Here is a 23,279-nt window from a genome sequence, read left to right as displayed (position 1 = left end):
TCAAACTTTTTTTTTTTAATTTAAAATATATATTTTTGTTTCTGTTATAAATGTATATTTTTATTCAGGATTTTTTTTAATTATTTTTTTTTTGTGTGGCGAGTAACTGGGCAGAGATCAAACATTATCACATAATAATATTTAATTATATTTTTTTTTATTTTTTTTCTGAAGTTTTTTAATGGTAATAATAAGATTATTTTAACGACACACAAAACTAGATAAAACTTTGTATATATTTTAATTAATTAGAGTAACATTTATTAGCAAGAAAGTAAAACTAAAATAATGAAGGATTTAATTGAAAAACGACAACGATAATAATATATGCATGGAATGACAATGCGCCTAATTAAAAGATATTATTTAATAAAAGTTTCGCTACGAAAGAACAAACAAGATAACATGCAAAGCTATATATTTAAATTAAATGTAAAATCTATCTAATAATTTATTCAAAAGTGAATCAAAGTTTAAACTTGTAAAATATTTCCATCTACACGAAAAAAAAACATTTTAAAAGCAATTCAAAGAGATAAAAGGGGAATTTAAAACTATCATTTAACATGAGCAGTTTTTATGCAACATTTAAATCCCTTTCACAGAAAAAGGAAAAAAAAATCTCTCTATTTAATTACTCTTCTATATTTCATTAAGCTTCCTGCTGCCATTTTTCCATGTCTCTCCTTTTTATTTCCGTTTTACACTTTTTCTTTGGTTTTAATGAAATCGTTCAGGTGTGATGCAATGTCCATAAAAGTTAAAACCATTCAAAAAGTGATCGTTAACTAAATCTCATTTTTACCTCGAACCTTTGGTTAAAGTCAAATAAACAGAAAGACTCCAACGCGAGCTTTATCAACTTTTCACGAAACGAAATTTGTTGAAAAACATGTTTTTCAATTACACTGCAATTTATATTTTTTTTACTCTCTCTCTCTGTCTCTGTGAATCTCTATGAGTGGTCTACAGGAACGCCACATAGCGTAAATTGGAACGCAGCAGAAAAAAATTGTGGAATTAGAAAGTGGCTTGAATGTAACGAGGCAACCGTTGTTGGAAAAGAGAATTATAAATAATATTGAAAAAAAAATAACACCCGAGTGCGGGTTCTCCCATTGTAGCATGGAAGGCTTTTTAATGAATGTGCATTTCCTTTGTAGTATGCGGAATGTTTTTTTCGCTGCCTGAAGTTTATTTAATTTATTTGCGCGAATTTTACAGTGTTGTTTGTAAGTTGATCTCTTTTTTCTTTTGTGTAGCTTTAAAATGAATTATTTTTACGGGTAATGCCCGCTCATAAAACAACAAGAGAACATATGTTCAGTTACGAAATTTATTTCAAGTAGAATTTAGGTTTTTTTTTTGTAAATTAGCAAAACAAGTGGTTTTAATGGTATTTAACGATGTGAACTAGGAAGTTGTTAAATTTTACAAAAATTTACACATAGAAGATTTTTTTCGTTTAAAAAATCCTTTTTTTGGAATAAAATTACATTTTTATACTCCTCATTTTGAAATTTTGAATCAAAATTTAAAATGAGGAGTATAAAAATGTAAAATTATTTCAAAAAGCAAATATATATAAAATTTGTTTTAAAATTCAATTTATAGTAATTTAAAAGCTTTTGGATTTTATTTCACATTTTCATACTCCTCTTCTTAAAATTCAAAATTTTAAAATGAGGAGTACACAATTGTTCTAAAAGTACGGAAATGTTCTAAAAAATTTAAAATTTGGAAATCATTTTACATTTCTTTACTCCTCATTTCAAATTTGTCAAAAAAAATCAAATCTAAATTTAAATTGAGGAGTTAAAAATGTAAAATAATTTCCAAATTTTTTAGAAAATTTTCGTACTCCTCATTTTGTAATTTCGAATTTTAAGAAGAGGAGTATAGAAATGTAAAATAATTTCCAAATTCAGAAATTTTTAGAAAAAAAATCTCATTTCTCCTCATTTCATTATTAAAATTTGTAAAAAAAATCGAATAAATTTTTTTATTGAGGAGTATAAAAATGTGAAATCATTTTCAAAAGCTATAAAATTTTATTTTCGAAAACCTGAAACCTTTTCTAATTATAAACTTTTGTAAAATTTATAAAATCGAAAAATTATTTTAATAACCTTCAAAATATAAAAAAATCCCAATGCACATTTTGATGTTTTTCCACAAATTTTCATAAGCAGATTTAAAACATAACCTCAAACAAAAAAAATAAATTTTCATTCTCAGCACAAAATCGAACTCCTCTTTGCAAAAAACACAAAAAAGTAGAAAAATAACAATTTAAAATGCACAAACAGACTGAAAATCCTTTCCTTTGAAGAAAAATTTTCATCATAAAAAGACTTGTTTGAGGTGCACGATAAACATGAATAATTCTCATTCAATACGGAGCTTAATGTTATGGAAAGCAGGATGCAGTGCATTGCATGAGGAAAAGTGCGTGAAAAGAGGATACACCGACACACAAACAAACACACACTAAACTGACAAACAAAGAGATAGAAACAGACAGCACAGGAGAGAGTGAGAGACAGTAAAAAACACGACAAAAGCAGTGCAAAAAAAAGTAGACGAGGAAAAAATAACAAGTAAATATTTTACGTTTTTTTTTTTTTTTTTTTTTTTTTGTAAAAACCTGCAAATTCGAGTGTGTGCAAGAAGAGAGATAGCTAGAAATTCTGGCCATTGTTCATATATATGATGAAAAATTGTGCAGCATTGTGTCATGATATAATATATAACTTTGAATGTTATGTAGTATTTTTTCTGCATAAGGAATAGTTTTTGAGTTTGAGAGAAAAAAAAATGTGTATCAACATCTGTCTCGGGTCTCTAATGAAAAATATACAAAACGATTCGGGAGCACATTGAGTTAAAAATTACAGCCATCATGTGTCAACTGTTAAACTATGCTCGCACTTTTTTTTTATATAGGTAACTGTAACATTTTTTCTAACAACTCGTTTTTTAAAATAAATTTTTCTATACAGATTTTATTTTTTTTTTTATTTTAAAAATATTATTTTTTGACTGATATTTTTTTTATGTTTTTCTTTTATTAAGTTAGAATTATCGCTTTGTTATGTTTTATTTTATTTTTTTTTGCTATTAACTATTTTAATAATAATTTTTTAATAAAAAAAATAATAATATAAAATTAGAACATTTATAAAATCCTTACCTCAAAATATTTCAATATTTTTTTTGTCTATCTACATATTTATTTTTTTTATAATAAAAAAAAACTTTTCAAATAAATGCAAAAATTTATAAAACTAGATAAATGCAAATAAACGTAAAACTTTCAAATGAAAATTAACTTTTTTTTCTATAGGCGGGAAATTTTGAAGGCCATTACTATCAGGTAATGTATGATATTTAATTAAAAGTTACTTTTGTTTGTTCAAATATAATAATAATATTTCTAACTACCAACTACTTTTTTTAATGAAAAATTCTAAAGTAGGATAGAATTATAAGATAATTAGATGTATGGGGTAAACAGAAAATTATCAAAAATCAATATGTCATATTTTTTAATTTTTTTACATTAAAATTTTAAAAATAATTATTTTTTTTTAAATTATTTTAATTAAAATTTCAATGAATAATTTAAAAAAAAATAAATAAAATAATTTTTTTAGAACCAGAAATTAATATATTTTCTAAAAAAAAGATTTTATGACAAATTGACAAAATATGTGTCTTTTGGCAATTTTTTAATTAATTTAATTAAATTAAATAATTATTTTTTTTTGAAAATTTATGTATTTCTGGTTCTAAAAAAATTATTTTAATTTTTTCTAATTTTTTCTAAATATATTTATTGAAGGTAAGTAAAAATATTTTTTTTTTAAAATTCAATTCAAAAATGCTTGTTTTAAAATGTAAAAATATTAAAAAATAAATCCGATTGATTTCTGACAACTTTTTGTCTACCTCATACATCTAAATTAATATAAATTTAGCAAAATTAAAATAAAATCTAAAAATATATATAATTTTAATTAATTACCTTGTATTATGTGGATTTTTTTTCGCGATGTAAATTTTTAATTAATAATTAAATTAAATTAATTATTTTTTTTTTTAATTATTAATTAAAAATTAATTTAAATTAATTAATAATATATGATTAATATTAGTATTTAATAAATATTATATGATAAAAAAATCTAATAATTTCGATTAAAAATTCAAATATTTTTTTTTGTATCTAACACATACACATCATACACATCTATATATAATATATATATATGATATATAAAATATATATTTCTCTATAATATATATTTATATATGTTTAATAATAATAATGATAATGATAAAATTCTATAATAATAATTGTACATTCTCTAAAAAAGTTAAAATAAGTTTTTAGTATTTATCGCTATATGTAACAACAATTAATATAATATATATTATTATATATGATGATAAATTTTTTTTCCATAAAATATTTTTATTTTTACAAAAATACACAAAATGTATAAGAATGGGTTTCTGGTTGAGAAAGGATTGCCTGGGACGGGATTTGAGTAAAATAGTTAAGAAAAACTCAATTTTTGGACGGATAGATGTTGATAAGTTTATAAGGATATCCAACCGGAACTCATTCTAATACATTTTGGTCGGTCAGTTTTTGGGTTGTGTTTTTTTTAGAGTACATATGTATAAGATTAAGGCAGAAATTTGATAAAGTTCAAAAAGGTTTGTTTGAATGGAATCCATGTTATGATCTCTGCTCAGATATTATTTTTAATTTTTTTTTTCTATCTAATCGGGACAAAAATATTCATTTAACACACTTGAAACATCTGTTTAACGATTATTATTAATTTTAATTATTTTTTATGTTAATTTAAGTTTAATTATATTTTTTTGTAATTTTTTTTTAAACAAAGTTCAACAACATCAATTAATGTCTGCGCTTCGTGTCGACGGAAATTTTAATGAATCGTTGTTACTTTTTCATTATTTTATTGTTTCATTTGCCCGAGAGAGTAATATGTTGTAGTTCAAGTAGTAAAAGTAGAGAATGACACAAAAAATAATTCTACTTAAATTTCACATAGAAACGAAAAAAAAAACCAAAAAAAATCTACTTTGAAAAAAACTAAGAGCTAAATGTGATATTGAGTGACGGACACTTGCGAACATGATAACTGGGATTCGGTAATTGGTTACTACTATTTCGTCGTCGCTGATCAAAATTCCCGTTCATATGGCCCCCCATGTTAGTTGTGGCGTGATGTTGGTGCGACGAGGAAGAAATCGTGCCGGAGCCGCCGAAATTTCCAACGCTTCCCGCATTCCCGCCACAACTCATGCTCATGCCCCCGCTATAACTGCCGGCAAATCTTACCACATTCGAGCCAATTTGCTGCAAAAAGCCGCTTCCGCTGCCCAGCGGGCCCGACGATAAGCACGTCGATGGGCGACGCGAACGAATCGACTGCATGCTCGATGTCAGCAAAAATGGTACGCTGCTGCTCGTGTTTGGCATTGAACCGCCCTGTTGGAAAAAAAGTAAGTTTTATTAATAAAAAATGTAATATTTGTCATGAATTTAATTTAACAAGTGATGCAAATTTAATTACGAAAAATACATTTAAGCGTTCGTGATGACATAGGACATTCAACGTGAATGGCACACATGTGATGCGAAAAAAAAATTATAATGCAACGAGAAGGGATATTAATTCATATGAAAAAGTTTTAAATGTTAATTAATAACTACTGACGTATGCGGAGAGTTTTGTAAAATCCATCAAGTACAGTGAGTTTTTATTTATTTTTTAAAAATTATTTTTTTTAATAGTTTTATCAGTTTTTAATATTAAAAAAAATTATTTTTAAATAAAATAATAAAAATAAATTTAGAAAAAAAAAAATTTTTTTTTTTAATTTTCGAATTTTTAAGTGATTTTTTTTATTTTTTACATATTTTTTTTTTTAATTAAAATAAAAAATAAATTAATAAATAAAATAAATAATTAAATGAATATTTTTTTTTATTTTTTTTTTAATAAAATTTTAGATATAATTTTTTTTTTTAATTTTTTAATTTTTATTTAATTTTTTATTTATTTTATTATTTTTTAATTTTTTTTATTTATTTTATTTTTTTATTTTTTAATTCATTTTTTTTAAATAAAAAATTTACTTTTTTCAGAATTGCGAAATTAAACTTCTTCAATTTTTTACGTTTTAATTTTATTTTTTTTTAGATTTATAGAGCTTATAACGATTTAACCTTATGACGATTTTAAAAAAATAAATTATTTTGTTATGATTTTTTAGAATATTTTAAATAAATTTTTATAATTTAATAGTATTCTTTTAATAATTTTTTTAAAAATATTTTAATAAAAAAAAATTTAATTTGTAAATTAATTACAAGAATTTTTGAATTTTTTTATTTTATATTTATAAATATTTTTTTTAAGTATTTTATTTTATTAATAAAAAATTATTGAAATAAATAAATAAAATAATAATTAATTTAATGATTTTTTTCTTAATTTATTTTATTTTTTTAAAATCAAAATTAAATAAAATTTTTAAAAGTTAATAATTTTTTTTTTAATTTTTATTTTATTTTTTTTTTTTTTTATTTTATTTTTTTTTTTTAATTAAAATTTTTAAATATTTTTTTGTCAATAAATAAATAATTATTATTTTTTTAATTACGAAGTAAAATTCGATTTTCTATGTTTTATATTTTTTCGAACTTTATAAGAAAAATTTATTTTTTTATTGTGAAAATAATTTTCTTACTCCTTATGAAGATTTAAAAATAAAAACTAAAATATTTCGTCAAATTATAATAATTTAATTATAAAAAAATTTAAAATCTTAAAATTAAATTTTTTTTTTAAATAAATTTCATAAAATTGATAATTTTTTTAATATTTAAATAAATATTTTTTTTCAATTATTTCCATTAAATTAACTAACATTGAATTAAAAACTTTTTAATAAACCCCCTGTAAAAAATTTTAAATTTAGTCCCGAAAAAACGCTTCCTGTTCAATATGTAACAAGCCGAAAAAAACATCAAAAATGAATTATGAATTGCGATTTGAATAACAAATTCATTTAAATTAAAACAATACCATGAAAAAATAAAAAAACGACCAAAAAAGGGAATAATGATGATATGATGTACTCACGATCATGCTCCGTGCAAGCTGTAAAAAAAGCATAATAAAAAAATGTTGAAAAAAGTTTTTTTTTATTCGAAAATTTTATGATTTTTCGTCATTTATTAGTTTTTTTTTGTGTCGTACATTTAACGTTCCATACTTTGATCACTCGCGCGTTATCATTTCACGACAAGACGAATTTTTTGGTTGCAACTTTTTCACCATTTAAAGCAAGGACGGCACAAACACGGAAGAAATTTCACTCGCATCATCGCAAACATCAAGGACAAACAATTTTACAAAAAAAAAAAATTAAACGAAAAAAGCTTTAATTTATTTTTTTTTATTAATACGATTAAAAATTAAATAAAAGCAAGGGTACAGTCATGACATTGCGATACATCAGTAAATTAAATAAATATTTTTTTAATTTTTTTTTATTTCGAGGAATTGTTTATTTAAATGACGTTTGCTCACGTGTTGCATCTAGAAAAAAAAATTGCGCGAATACGTAAAAAAAAAATTAACGAACGAATGTCATTCATATAAAAAAATAATTTCCATCAATTTCAGCTGAATAAAATATGAGCGCGGGAGAAACCAATCAAGACTAAATCTAAATGTGTCGATAACGTGCGGCATGTGTCGTCGTTTTCCATGATTCTCGATGTAAAAGTAATAGATTGATGTATTTTTTTGTACGTTACATGAGTTTGTGTTTGTTGAAATGAAAATAAAAAAAAACTACGGAAAAAAGTTTGTAACAAGTTTTTTTTAGCGGAATCTGTCACGATGCGAACTTTAATAAATCGATAAAATTTCAGGATTTATTTTTAACTTTTTTTTTGTATATTTTAAAACTTAATAAATAAATACGAATACGACGAATCTTTAATTCCATTCAGAAAAAAAATTATTTTTTGATGATGACGAATGATGAAGAGGCATAAAAATAATTTTAAATGTCAAATTATTTTTTTCCCACGTAAAGTTTTCATCCTACGCGAATGTCATTGATACAAGGAAAAAAAGCGATTGATAATAAATTTTTTTTTGTAAATTTATCTTCGTGAGGTTTTTTTGCTTATTTTACGTCAAGAGTAACATCAATTATAAAATTCATTTGTATCAACATATAAAAGCAGCAAAATAATAAAAAAATGGTAAATTTAATTATTTTGACAGTTAATGTTTCAAATATTAAATTTTCTTTTAAATTTATTTTTTTTTTTGAACCATTTTCAATGATAAAAAAATATAAGTTAGGTATTTTAATTAATTTATTTAATTTTAAAAATTAAATTTAATTATTTTTTTTTATTTTAAAATATTTTTTAATTTAAAAAATTAAATTAATTTATTATTTTTTTTTTAATTTTTAAATTAATTATTTTTTTTTTTAAATAAATAATTTTTTTTTTAATTTATAAAACTTTTTAATAAATTTATTATTTTTTTTTATTTTAAAATATTTTTTAATTTATAAAATTAAATAAATTTATTATTTTTTTATTTTTTTTTATTTTTTTTTTAATTTTAAAATAATTTTTTAATTTATAAAATTTAAATAAATTAATTATTTTTTTAAAATTTTATTTTTTTTTTTAAATTTTAAAATAATTTTTTAATTTTAAAATTAAATAAATTAATTATGTTTTTATTTTATTAATTTTTGATTTTTTTTATTTTAAATAGATTTTAATAAATTTAAAAATTTTTAATTTTTTAAATTCAATATTTTTTAAAAATTATTTTAAAAATTAATTTAATATTAAACATTTAACTGTCAAAATAATTTAATAAACTTGCCTGTTTTTCCTCCAAAAATAATAAAATAAATATTTAGCTTTGTAAATGTGGCAGTGTTTCAATGAGCAAATAAAAAATTAATATTCATGTAAAACAAAAATTTTACAAACCAAAAAAAGCAACAAATGCATATTTCTTAAAAATCATTTCAATCTCATTCCAATAACGGCTCGGATCAAGGACGAATAGAGATAGAGAGTGAAAGTTTTTAAAAATAACAAGACGAAGAATTAACAAATAAAAAATTCAACGAAAAACGATTTTTTTTGTTGTTTTAGTTTAAAACTTACTACATTGTAAGCGGAAGAAGAAGGCACCGAAATGCTTGAACCAGAAGGTCCGCGAGCGCTGATACTTGCATAGCCCTATTAATTTTTGTTTTGCACAGAAAATTTTGGATTTAATATTTTTTTTTAATTAAAATAAACAAAAAATATTTTTTTCATTATTTGTTTTTCAGAAAATTAAAAAAAAAACGAAAATTAAATTTAATACATGAAATTTTGAACTGTGTTGTGAGCTGCTAATGTAGAAATGTGAGTTTTTGTAAATTAATTTTTTTACGGAAGCAGTAACATCCTATTCTATATTTGCTCTAATTTGTACGGCGGCACAAAATTAAATTTATAACTATACAAAAATGTACAAATTTTTGGTAACCACGAGAGAGATTTTGCGTTGCAACATTTATTTGTGGCCAACATGATTTTTTTTTATCTCTTTGTTCACTATAATTTTTGGGTTTCGGGGTAATTATCGTTGTGCGAAAAATGAGGTAATTATGTTCAGAGAAAATTGCTGAGGACAACTTTAGTAATTGTTGGGATGTCATTTCCTCGGCAATTTTCTATGTCGTTATTTTTATTTATTTTTTTTAAAAAAGCGAATTTTTCTGAGAATTTACAAAATTTTTATTTTTTTTTTATAATTTTAATTAAAAAAATATTAATAATTTTTAATTAAACTAAAAATTAAATTAATAAATAATTTCTAAATAAATCAATAAATATAAAATAATTAAAATAAAAATAAAATTATTAATTGAAAAAATAAAAAATAATAATTTTAAAATTAATTAATTAATTAAAAAATAAAATAAAATTTTAATTAATAAAAAAAAATTAATTAATAATAAATTTAATTTAAATTAATTAATTTGATAAAAAATACATAATTTAAAATTTAATTTTTAATTTAAATTTAAAAAATAATTTAATTTATTTTTGAATAAACAAATTTAAATTTAATTAAATTTGTCTATAAATAAAAAAAAATAAAATTTAATTTATTCACATAATTTTTAATTAAAAAAATAAAATAAGTTTAAATAAAATGGGTTCAAATAAATTAAATAAAATTATTTTATTTTAAATTTTGTAAAAATTAATTTCTAAAAATATTTAAAAAAAAATTAATAAATAAATCTAAATAAATTATTGAATAAAAAATTTTTTAAAATAAATTTAATAAAAAAAAATATTCAATTTATTAATTATTTAATTAATTAGAACTTTAGAATAATTAAATTTTTTCACATAATTTTATTTAAAAATATAAAACAAAAAAATAATTTTGAAGAAATTAAATTAAATTATTTTTTTTAAATAGCTAAAAATATTAATAAAATTAAAAAATATTTTTTCATTAAATTTTTATTTTATTTTAATTTTTAAAAAATTAAAATTCTCAGAAAAACCCGATTTTCTTCAAAAATTTAAATTATTTACAAAAATTCTAACTATAAACTGCGCTAAACTAAATGTCTACTGCTATCACTAAAATAAAAGCAACTTTGCGCAACTCATCTAAATAAATATATAAAATATTTAAAAGGTAAAAACTGTAGCAGAAAAATTGTATCTTCAAAGTCCTTCACTCAAGTTGTTTGTTTAAACATTATTTTCCTGTTTTAAAACTACACTTGAACTTTTTTTTTCTATCCCGCACTTCGTAGGCGGATGAATTTTCCATATAATTTTTTTTACTACAAAGAAAAAACAGAAAAATACTTACTGCAGGCGGAGATAAGTTCATCGCTGAACCTCTTCTCTCTTGCGGTCCAATACTCGAATGACGCCTGATTGGCAATCCTCCGCCAGGTGTGCCGCCTTCAAAAAAAAAAAAAAATTTTTTTAAAGTTCAAAGAAAAAATTTAAATTTTTTACCTGGCGACGAGGCGCACGACGGCGCAATTCGAATTTTTGGTGTCATAAGTGTGTTATCAGATAATCGGCGATTCGGGAAAGCATTTACCACGCGTAAGAAATTACTATCTGGCGACGAGGGAGATTGCCCGAGCCACCATCCGCCCAACATTCCCGAACCTTTTGAACAAATGGAGACGCCTTGTTAATTTTATTCAAAGGAAAAAATAGAAAAAAATTACCTGTTGAATTTTTACGTGCCATATCTTCTGCACTTGACGTCTTTCGTTGGTCAATGCGTAAGTTGGGAATGTTAAAGGGCGGCACGTGCATGTTGTCACTCGAATACTGATGTCTCAGGGGTCGATGTCGTTCCGGCGATGGCAACGACAAATTATCCAATTTCAATTTGTTGCGTTGTTGCCGATCGATGTGATCGAGCATTTCTTGCAACGTCTGCGGAAGTAATTTTTTTCATTCATTCAGGAACGGAAGAAAAAAAAAATAAATTTTACCTCCAAAAGTATCGTAAACTGCTCCAAATTGAGTGATGGATTAATTGTTTGCGGTAAAAGTGACGGCATTACACGTGTTGCCATCAAATTGACAGACAACCCATATTTCTTGTCGCTCAGCATAAGTCTGTAAATACCTTGAAGAAAGAGAGAAAAGTAACAAACGGAAAATAGGTCATCATATTTTTGGATCGTTCGATAAAAAAAAAGTCAAACTTTTCTCAGGTATATTTTTATTTTGATATATTTGCAAATAATACACTAAAAAATGCCTCATCTCACAGTTGAAAGGGAAATAGGAGGCAAAACAACTTTGCAATTCCCAAGGGGAAAGACTCTGTTCGAAATACGGATTCAATTTCACTCATACACAACTTACTTTTTTTTTGCCTGATGATGATAAAAGCTAAAGGGAAATGAACGAATAACGTCCATGTAAAAAAATAAAAAATATGTTCCAAGAAAAATATTACAATAAAAAAGGGATATGAGGCGCTTACAATTGAAACACCGTAAAAACTTTTTTTTGTCATCGTTTGCATCTGTGGCAATTTCAAAAAGTAAAAAACTTAACTATTGGAGAATTTTCAGGTAATTTTTTTAAAAGTCATTTATTATGTAATTTTAAAGTCAAAAGTAAAAGCTTCTAAATTTATTTACTTTTACGTTAAGTCATCATTAAAAAAATTATTTTTCCAATAAATCCAAAATTTTTTGAATTTCAAACAATTTTTCATGACAAAATTAAAATTTTTTGAAAAATTAAATTTTTGATGTTGACTCTGAAAAAAAAATCAATTAAAATTCAATTCAAATACATATAGGGCGACAATACACGAAAACGATCACTTTCTTCGATGCATCTTAATTTGACCAATTTCTTAAATTTTTCAAGGTAATGGAACAACTTTAATGGACCAACAATTATTGTCAGCAAATTATTTATAAATTTATCATTTTAACTCATGTTTTATGGATACGTGTTTCCATAAGTAGCGAAAGTTTATTTACAAAGGAAGTTTAAAGAAAAATGTGATATTTTTAATTTTTTGTCTTTGGGCGAAAAGGGTATTTTTTTTCTATGATTATTTTTAGGAATTATGGGCTTTTTTAATATATTAGTTTTGTTGGAATTCTTTGTATAGGACGACAGTAACTTCCGGGAATTGTAGACAAAAGAGATTTCTCGTGAAATTTTTGATTGCCTACTTTTTAGGTCAGATAAAAATAAATTGAATAAGATAACAATAGAAAACTTGAATTTAATTAAATGCGATTCTAAAATTTCCATTATTACTTACTAAAATTCAATTTTAGGATTAAACGAACTTCTAATAGGATTTTTTTAATCTATTGATCTTATGAAAACGAAACCTAATTAATTAAAACAAACTTTTAGCTCTCCATAAAGATTTCAGCTCTTAAAGCTAATTATTTGAAGAGCTAAGTTTTGAATCCTGAGTCGTATGAATCAAATCTAAAGCTTACTGAATTGAGTTTTAGCTCATAAGATAATAAAACAAAAGCTGAAGGAAATTTATTACAGGTTCATTAAAAAAGTTGCAGTGAAATTATAGGACATGAAAGAGCTGAAGTTTGATCTATTTGGAGATCTTTAAAGATTTTGGTAAGTTTTAACTTAAAAAACAGTTTAATACCTCGTATTGACTTCAATTGATTCCAAATCCATTCCAAGAGAAAGCTGATCTAACCTCAAAGCTTAAAAGTTTCAATGAGGTTAGATTAAATGGATCTAAAACGATCTAAATGAACTTTAGATCTTCTATTAGATCTTTGGTATCCAGGATATTGCCTTCTTATAACCATATCTATCTATATGAACATGATCATGATAGATAGATATGAGGCAATATTATGGATCCCAAAGATCTAATAATTTTTTTCTACAGATCGTTTTAGATCCATTTAATCTAACCCCAATGTTCTTCCAACTTTTAAGCTTTAAGTTAAGATCAGCTTTCTTTTTGAATCATTTGAAGTTGGTTCCTTGAAAAAAAGTTTTAATACTCTTGAGTTGCTTTATCTCTAAAATTAGATCTTACTTATCACGTGTCAGATATTGCAAATTTTCCATATAATCTTATCATCAAGAGTTTAAAAACTCAAACTTTATGAAAAATTTTCCAACTTGTTTCCGTTCAATATCTCGAGTCAATACCAAAAAAAAATACGCTCAATGTAGATTTATTTCCTTTTATCACGCGGTTTTAACTTTTCAATCTTCCTCTTCTTTTATGCAAACATCTTTGCTATTCCACGCGCGTTGTTACTTTATCCAACGCTACCTTACGCTTACATTAAACTCACAAAGCGAAGCAAGAAAAATAAACTTCTTTTCATAAATTACTACATTACTGTAGGTACTTTTTTCTTTTCGAATTCAGCATAAATTTAAATCTTAAATCATTAGAAATAAAAGTTCCATCGCTCCTTCTTCCATTTTTATTGCTTTTGACTTTAGTAGTAAATATTTTTAATGTCGTTGCAAAAAAACAAAATTGAAGCCACAAAATATTTTTCCGGAACAAAATCGCGACACATTTTCATGTCATGAAAAAAGTTTACGAGCTTCATTAGAGGCTCATTTGTGTTGCGCGCCTAAATAAAAGTAAACTGAAAATTTATATGATGCGAAAGAAATTATAATCATAAAAACATAGAGAGAGAGCGATGTACATAAAATAAAATAAAAGAAGAAGGAAGAAAATTATGAATATTAGATTATAAATTGTTTGCGAAGCTTTTGTGCGTCGCGCATCGCTCTTCAAAAAGAATAATAAAAATCTACCTTCACCTTGGATGGAATCGGATGATATTTATTGCCGTAAAGTTCATTTTTTTTTCTTTTCATCTACAGGCGTTCGAGAAAATTAAACGATCGGTTTTTATTATCTCGGTTCGATTTTAATGGATGGCATTTTATGTTGGCGAACGGAAACTAATTTGGATTAGACGCAACAACTGTGGAAAATGCGATATTTAATCTGCTTTTCTCCCCATTATTATTATTATTTTCTTACAAACGGTAATCCAGGTTATAAATTTTGAGTTTATGGTGATAAATTTTCTCTTTTTTTTTAGAGTACCAACAAAAGTTTCCAGACTCTCGGCAAACAAAGAAGATTGATGGCCCAAGAATTAATTTTCGTTGACCAAAAACCAGGAGGATTTAAATTACTTGGCTGGAAAATTTTAGCGGCTCGATATTGTTCTCTTTGTTCATGGCTTCATCGTTCGCGTGAATTTTTGAACAAAAGAACATATCGTGGTTGTATAAATTCAAGGATCAGGTTTAATGCTTCTTTCACGTGCTATTTATTACAAGTTTTTGTTTTCATTGAACTCAAAAACGCTCATAAATTATTTTTTGAACTTTTTATGAGTGAATTTCAATGAAAGCGATGCCCCTATCACACTTCACGACTGACTTTTGAGCTGAAATCGTGTGTTTTGTGTGTTTACAGCCATGATAAATGATGATAGATTGATTTCATTCAGTTTTCTGCAATAAAATTTCATCCCTTTTTACACAAGAGGATTTAATTCTTTGCACAGCAAACCACATTTGAGTGAATTTATACACGACTCGTCTCATAATTTTGCCTGTTGATTCCCCCTTTTCTTTCGCTGAAAGCTATCAAAAATGCATGAATCAGCGTCTTTGTTTGAATGTCGCGCGTCTTTCGCGAAATCGTGAATGAAAGTGACATGGCGTCTGAACAAAGGAACGAGAGAAATGAATAATTCGCAAAAAAAAAAATATTTTTTTTATCCTGCGATCAAAAATTTACGGGTGTTTTTTTTCGTCAACAGCCCCTTCTCTCATCATTGCGTCACGTCATCATCCCAAAAAAAAACGAATAATCGAAGATTTCCATAACATTTTTCGTGTTTATCTCTCGAGTTACAATGGGATTCTTTACGATGCTGATGACAATAAAAATCGAGTTGTTAAGCTGCTTTCATTAATAAACTCGTTTTTTTCGTTCCATAATAGCTTTATAATAATGACATGTAGGTATTTCCATATCTTCTTCTTCTTCCTCTGTTTCCTTCTATAAATATCAAATAGCAGGAATTTCGAGAGGAAAAAGTTAAAATTTTTCCGTCACATGATACCGGATGTATAAAAGCTGTTTCCAATTACCATAAAAAAAACTGATGAAAATCCTGTTTTTGCTTTTTTTACTTCTTTCTTTTTTTTTCGTTGAACATCAGTCAACAATGGGTAGCAATTTATTTGAATAAAGTCTGCATCAAATCAAATCAATCCAATGAAAGTTAATCGTCTGTAATGACTTTTTTCCTTCCATGTTTGGAACATGTGCTTCAATTTTTTTTATTTTATCAAAGAGATTGTGTGACTTTCACACTTCTTTATATTCAACAGTATTTGGATAAAATTTAAAAAGAGTTCTGTTTGAGACAGTTTATTTTGTTTTACGTCTACTACCTTTTTTTGACAGATTATTTTTGTAAAAGAAAAAAATTGGGATATTCAAGGCAAAAATGAATTTAAAGCGCCCTCTGATGGTCAATTTCCTTTAATTTCTTCATTTAATTTGTTTTAAAATTATAAAAAAATGAATTTTTCAAAATTAAGCGCCCTCTGATGGTTAAAGAAGGAACTTGAAAGATCAACAAACGATAAAAATAACCTCAAAATATTTTTTTTTTATTTTAATTAATTAATTTTGAAAAAAAATTTTTCTTTGAATAGTTTTGTTTTGAAAAAAAAAAGAGCAAAACTGTGTCAAAAACTATGTCTGTGTCAAAGCAATTTTTGTCAAATCTTGCTCCAAATGGATAAAAATTTATCAGAGGGCTCTAATTTATCATTTTTAATCATTTTATAACTCAAAACTGCCAAAAAATTGAAACTGAAAAAAAATTTTTTCTTTGACATTTTTCTTTGACATAGTTTTGTTTTAAAAACTAAATCAAGAGCAAAACTGTGTCAAAAACTATGTCAAAAACTGTGTCAAAGCAATTTTTGTCAAATCTTGCTCCAAATGGATAAAAATTTGTCAGAGGGCTCTAATTTATCATTTTTAATCATTTTATAACTCAAAACTGCCAAAAAATTGAAACTGAAAAAATTTTTTTTCTTTGACATAGTTTTGTTTTAAAAACTAAATCAAGAGCAAAACTGTGTCAAAAACTATGTCAAAAACTGTGTCAAAGCAATTTTTGTCAAATCTTGCTCCAAATGGATAAAAATTTTTCAGAGGGCTCTAATTTATCATTTTTAATCATTTTATAACTCAAAACTGCCAAAAAATTGAAACTGAAAAAAATTTTTTTCTTTGACATAGTTTTGTTTTAAAAACTAAATCAAGAGCAAAACTGTGTCAAAAACTATGTCAAAAACTGTGTCAAAGCAATTTTTGTCAAATCTTGCTCCAAATGGATAAAAATTTGTCAGAGGGCTCTAATTTATCATTTTTAATCATTTTATAACTCAAAACTGCCAAAAAATTGAAACTGAAAAAATTTTTTTTCTTTGACATAGTTTTGTTTTAAAAACTAAATCAAGAGCAAAACTGTGTCAAAAACTATGTCAAAAACTGTGTCAAAGCAATTTTTGTCAAATCTTGCTCCAAATGGATAAAAATTTGTCAGAGGACTCTATTTTATCATTTTTAATCATTTTTTAACTCAAAACTGCCAAAAAATTGAAACTGAAAAAATTGTTTTTCTTTGACATTTCGTTTGTAGATCTTTTAAGATCCTTCATTGACCATCAGAGGGCGCTTAATTTTGAAAAAAAGAATTTTTGATAAATTTGGAAGGAATTTAAACTTCAAACATTCGTCTCTAAATTTTTTTATAAATAACAAGTCGGTTACAAGAAGTTCCCCTTTTTTATTTATTTCTAACCTAACCAACAAGTATCGAAATTCAATTATGGGAGAAAATTCATTTAAAATCATTCCCTCGTAACCTTATTATGGTAGGTCCCTCAGTTACCGCACATCAACAACTTTTCTCTCTTTTAAACCGTGAAACGAGCTTAATTTAATCAAAAAATCGGAAGCATTTCATTTTCAATTTACTTCGATTTAATCAAAAGAGGTAGATATCGAACGTAGAAGCTATTTATCCTGAACTCGAATAAACAAACAAATATACTCGAGAAAAGTTTCTGGAAGCAAAAAAGAGGAATTTACAATGGATAAATTATACTTACTAACAACTCGCAGAACGAGATCTGGATCCGATAGTCTGATGTCCCAAAGCAATGGTAAAACTTCGTCTATTATCTGCTCAAAAATATCAAGTTGCGTGGAAAATTCAGCCGAAGAGAAAAAAGAAAGAAAGAAAAAAAAAGAAAAGTTAATAAAAACATATTTTCTAGTTGCGTAAAGAAATCCGCTATATTTTCAATTTTCTTCTTTTTTTGTTGTTATCTACACAACAACAGCAAAAAACAACAAAAGTTTAAAATAATTTTCAATGTTGGGCATATACAGAAAAAGCAACAACTTTATTGGTCTGAAGGTATTAGGTACGAACTACTGCTAGCTAAAAGCTCTTGTATTTTAAAATATAATAAAAATGTACGTACATGTCCCTGTATGCGAAGCAACAGTATGCAATAAGATGAATAAGAAGAGTTGAGAAATAGCAAAAAAATAAAGAAAATACGAGAGAAATGTTATAATATAAAATAAAAAAAAAGAAAAGGTACGACGACGACGACGATACGACAGAGAAATCATAAAGCTCATGTTCAAGAAGACGAAGAAAAAAAATTAAGCGAGCGCAAAAAAAAATAAATAAAAGAAGATCTAATGATGTTACATCAGATAAAGACTACATTTTCTCCGAAACGAATTGAAATAACAGAAAACTATTAGTTTTTCCATTATTATCCCTTTTACAGAGCATTTCGAAAGCAATTTGTACACGACACACGAAACCTAATGCTATTAGGGTTACGAAATGCGATTGCGACTTACCTGAGACTTTTCCAACTTGGGTAGCGTTCGTTCGATGCACTGCAATACGTTTGCCATAATCTTCAAGTCGCTTTGATTCTTTTCGAATACAGTCTTGATTTTCGGTAGGACCATCTTTTTGATCGAAATTTCGTCGAGATATTCGTAGACGTTTGTCACAGCTACGAGGGCGGCGCTCTAAAGGTAAAAAAAATAAATTTTAAATTTTTTTTTTGGTTTGAGAAAAATATGAAGAAAATTTCTAAATTTATTAAAAATAAATTATTCAAAATTTATTTTAAAAAATAAATATTTTTTTTTTAAAATTAATTAAAAAATAAATAATAATAATTAAAAATAGTTATTTGATTAATTATTATTTTTTTCTGAATTATTTTAAAATTCGTTTTAAGAGTTTTATTTGTTACAAAAACATTAATTGTAATTTTTGTCAAATTTTCAATATTTTTTCATCCTAAAATTTAAATTTTAGTGTAAAAAATTTTAATTTAATCAAAAAATTTATTTTATTCCTTAATTTTAAAATCTTTAAAATTTTATTTTTTTAAAAATTTCAATTTGATTTGATAATAAACTAATTCAACATTTATTTTTTTAATTTTTTAAAATATTTAATTTAAAAAAAAATTATTAAAAAAAATATTTTAATAATTTAATTAAATTTTATTTATTGATTTAATTTAATTCTAAAAATTATTAATTATTAAAAAAATTTAAATTTTATTATAAGAAATTAAATATTTAAAAATAAAACAATATTTAAATAAAAATAAATTAATAAAATAATAAATAAAATAAAAAAATTAATAAAAAAAAATTATTAAAAATATTTTCTAATTTTTTATATCGAATTCGGTAAAGAAAAATCTAAAAAAAAATAAAATTTAATAAAATTAATTAAATTAAATAAATCTAAAAAAATTTTTAATTAAATTTTAAATATTTTTATCAAAAAATAAAAAATTAAAAAAAAAATAAAACTTTTTAAAATTATTTTTTATCAAATTAAAATTAATTAATTAAAATTTAAAAAAAAAATAAAATTTTTTGAAATAATTTTTTTACCAAATCTATTGAAATTTTAATGAAATAAATTTTTTAAAAATATAAATCTTTCAACGCACTTTTACTGAGAAAAAATTATTTCCAAATTACTCTTACTAAATTTGATGAGCTTTGAAAATATTTAATTGCAAGCATTTAAGCTGAATTAAGCAAAACAATAAATCGAATAAATTCAATAATTTTATATTATTCGAAGAAAAAGATTTAAAATTATTCTTCAATTTAATTTTTTTGATTTCTGATAAAAAAATTTTTTTTTCAAATTTTTGCCTTCATGAACAAGAAAAATGAAGGTTCGATCGTCAAATATTAAATTTCAAAAGGAAAATCTCTTTCAAATGCGACAAAGTGTAACAACCACAGAACGATGAAACGTCTCAAAACAGCCACAAAGAACGAAGAAAAAAAAATTTTTTGGTAGGCTTAATTAGATTTTCATCTCATTTCTCGCTCATGTCTTCTTGTAGCAAAAATGTGAAGCACGCATTTTGCTGACATCTGAACCTTCATCAAACGAGAAAAAACGAGCAACGAGCAAAAGTTCCTTACCTGCACTTGAATGGTGTTACTTTCGAATGAATTAAATAACAAAGGTAAAATTTCCGAGCGCACATCCTCTCGTGGCGTCTTCTCGAGTATAACATGCAAATTTTCCAGCAAAGTTACCGTCGCTTGAATGGATTTCGGCGAAGTTAGTACGACTCTGTTGTTTTTTCCAAAAGATTTTTCCCACATGCCGAGAGACCGTTGACGATGATGATGATGTTGAAAGCAAAGTTGCATGAAAGGCAAAAACAAAGACAGAGTTAGAGACGAGTGTAATTCCCTCAAAACATTTAAATTTTCGACTTTTTGTCGTAATAGAATAACACAATAAACCGAAACTTTGACTTGTGAGAGATGACTTTGCAAAATGGGTCACGTACCTGATAGTTGGCAAAATGATATTTTCATATTCCTCCGTGGTAGATTCGTGCACGAGAGCAAGTACGGGCTGCAATACAGCTGCCAGCACTTCCGATTGCTTCATTTCTTGCTGCAAATAGGGCCAGACATGTTGCCACCAAAGTTTCTGTAAAACCGACAAAAAACATTTTAACTTGAGCAAATAAATAAATAATAATATTTCTGCAATTTTGCTGATGATATGTGAAGTAATCTGCTGTATTGATAAATGTTTGCAAAAAAAAAATTTTTTTTTTGAACTCATCCCTTGTGCAAAAGTTAATCTCGTGTCACGTCAAGGTACTGTGATCAATTTTTGTTCAGTTGCAAATGTGAAAAGGGAATTTATTTGAATAAATTGTATTGAAATTCAGAACATCATGCCATGAATTTCGCATTTTTTTTTTGTAGGTCAACAAAGAGCACAAAGTTCGCTTTGATGTTTGAACTTGTATTAAGACCTCAAAGACCAATTATGGTTTGCTTGAGTGAATGAAGCGAATTGAAAAATATGGAAAATTATTTTTTAAAAAATATTTTTTTGCTATTTTTTTTAAAAGATAAAAAAATTCTCAATTTTTTGAGATTATTTAAAGAGGATAAAATTAATTATTTTGATAGTTAATAAAATTAATAATTTATAAAATAAAATAATAATAATTAATTAAATATTTGATAAATAATTTTAAATTAATAAAAAAAATAAAATATTTTAAATTCAAAATTTAATTGTTTTTTTTTTATTTTAATAATTATTAAATTGATTTTAGTTTATTTTTTTTCTTGTAATTTTCATTAAATGATTTAATATTTATTTTATTTCGAAAAATTAAAATTTATCTAATTTAAAATATTAATTTTTAAAAAAATATTATTTTATTAATTCTTTTTTTTTAGAAAATATAAAATTATTTATTTTTTAAAATTATAACTTTATTTAAAAAAAACAAAGAAATATTAAGAATTTTAGAAATTAATTAATTTATGTTATTTAAATATTTTTTTTTTAATTATTTTATTTTTATAATTTATTTCATATTTATTTTATTCGAAAAATATATTTAAATTAAATTAAAAATATATAACTTTATTAATATTAATAAAAAATTTAATTAAAAATAAAAATTGAATTTAAATTTAAAATAATTAAAAATTAATTAAAAAAAATTTTAATTTAAAAAAAAATTTTTTCTTAATTTTTAATTTTTTTTTAAGAAAATATAAAATTTATAATTTTTTTTTATATATTTTTATGATTCTGAACATTATATTAAATAAAAAATTAAAAAATTTTTTGAATTTAGGAAAAAATTATTAATTAAATATTTAATTTTATTTTTTTTTATTTAAAAATTTAAAAATTTTATTCAAATAAAGTTTATCCAATATATAAAATTTTTTGGTTTTTTGGTTATAAATTGATATAAAAAAATATTTCAACAAATTCACATGGTTAAAATTTTCAAAATGCCAACTGGGTCAAAAATTTAAAATGTGCATAGGGACAAAAATTGTATTTTAAAAACTTTTAATGAGCCAAATCTTCTTTGTAAGAACTTTAAAATGTCGATTGGGACAAAAAATAAACCAAAATTTGCATTAGAAACATTCCAGAATGTAAACTGGGCTCAAATTTCAAATCGAAAAATTCGTTAAGTCACGTGATTCGAAATGAAATATAAACTTTGAGTTAAAACATTTTTCAATTTCATCAAATTTTGCCTGAAATTCAATCCGAAATTTGATAAAAACAAATATTTGCATTGTAAAATTTCAGCAGTACAAGAAACTGAATCCTTTTTAATTTTAATAAAATCATAACAAAACTCATTGAACGTTATGTTATCATTCCCATCATCGATAAACATGCAAAAATCGATACTCACAAACGTTGAATTCTAAATTTAGTCGTCTCTTGATAAATCAGATTTCACTCTCTTTCGTGCATAAATGGATTGTGTCTATCGAACCGCAAATCTGAAATTACCTGTTCTGATTTCATATCAAAAAAAAAGTAATTTTCTGTAGAATTTTCGCTCGGATCTCATCAAGTAAGCTCAATTTACTGTTCGGTAAGCCCTTCTTCCTTCATGCCTCAAATAAAACGGAAAAGAGTGAGGAAAATGCAGCAAATGCTCATGGTTATCATTAATTCGATAAAATGCATCGCACATCGTCGTCATACATCATGATGCCACACATGTGAACCTTACATGCCGAGATAAATTGATGGCAAGATTGTAATTTTACTGCGGGCTACAAATGCAAGAAGCGCACAATATGCGATTGGTTCCTCATCATAACCAGATAAAATCAATAAAATTCCGTATCTCTGGCATGGCAGTAAATAAAAGTAATAATTTTTTTTTGGTACGTTGCCACGAGGCTTTTGTCTGGTCAAGCATAGCTGAACTCGACAGAAAAAAATAATCTACTGGCAAAAATGGAATTTTAATACAAATTTTCGTTTCGTTTTTCGCATTTTGAATCAACTTTTAAAGATAAATAAAATTGAAAATGTATTTACAAAATTTGCTGTATAAATATTTGACGAGATGTAAAATGGAGAAACGGAGATGTATAAAAATTGTTATTTTTTTTTATCCTGACGCTGATGGGGGAAACTGATGTTTTCCATCAATTCCCATGAGAGAC

The 23,279-nt window shown here is 24.2% G+C and overlaps 1 protein-coding gene across 1 annotated transcript in view; it reads right to left on the bottom strand.

Annotated features, from left to right (window-relative positions):
- The window catches only part of LOC134832406 (SCY1-like protein 2), a 44,142-nt gene that overhangs the window by 727 nt on the left and 20,136 nt on the right, over positions 1-23,279 (bottom strand). Inside the window, exons 7-16 of the mRNA XM_063846420.1 lie at positions 20,606-20,751; positions 20,229-20,382; positions 18,615-18,791; positions 17,843-17,915; positions 11,632-11,768; positions 11,359-11,572; positions 11,138-11,317; positions 10,986-11,080; positions 7,191-7,208; positions 5,381-5,530 (exon numbers count right to left, since the gene is read on the bottom strand). Of these exons, the coding sequence (XP_063702490.1) occupies positions 5,381-5,530; positions 7,191-7,208; positions 10,986-11,080; positions 11,138-11,317; positions 11,359-11,572; positions 11,632-11,768; positions 17,843-17,915; positions 18,615-18,791; positions 20,229-20,382; positions 20,606-20,751 (1,344 nt within the window). The remainder of the gene's footprint in view (positions 1-5,380; positions 5,531-7,190; positions 7,209-10,985; positions 11,081-11,137; positions 11,318-11,358; positions 11,573-11,631; positions 11,769-17,842; positions 17,916-18,614; positions 18,792-20,228; positions 20,383-20,605; positions 20,752-23,279) is intronic.

Source organism: Culicoides brevitarsis, chromosome 2, assembly GCF_036172545.1.
Source record: "Culicoides brevitarsis isolate CSIRO-B50_1 chromosome 2, AGI_CSIRO_Cbre_v1, whole genome shotgun sequence".
NCBI classification, from domain to species: domain Eukaryota; kingdom Metazoa; phylum Arthropoda; class Insecta; order Diptera; family Ceratopogonidae; genus Culicoides; species Culicoides brevitarsis.
Note: the sequence above shows the minus strand (reverse complement) of the source record. Positions and strands in the feature narration are given on the sequence as shown.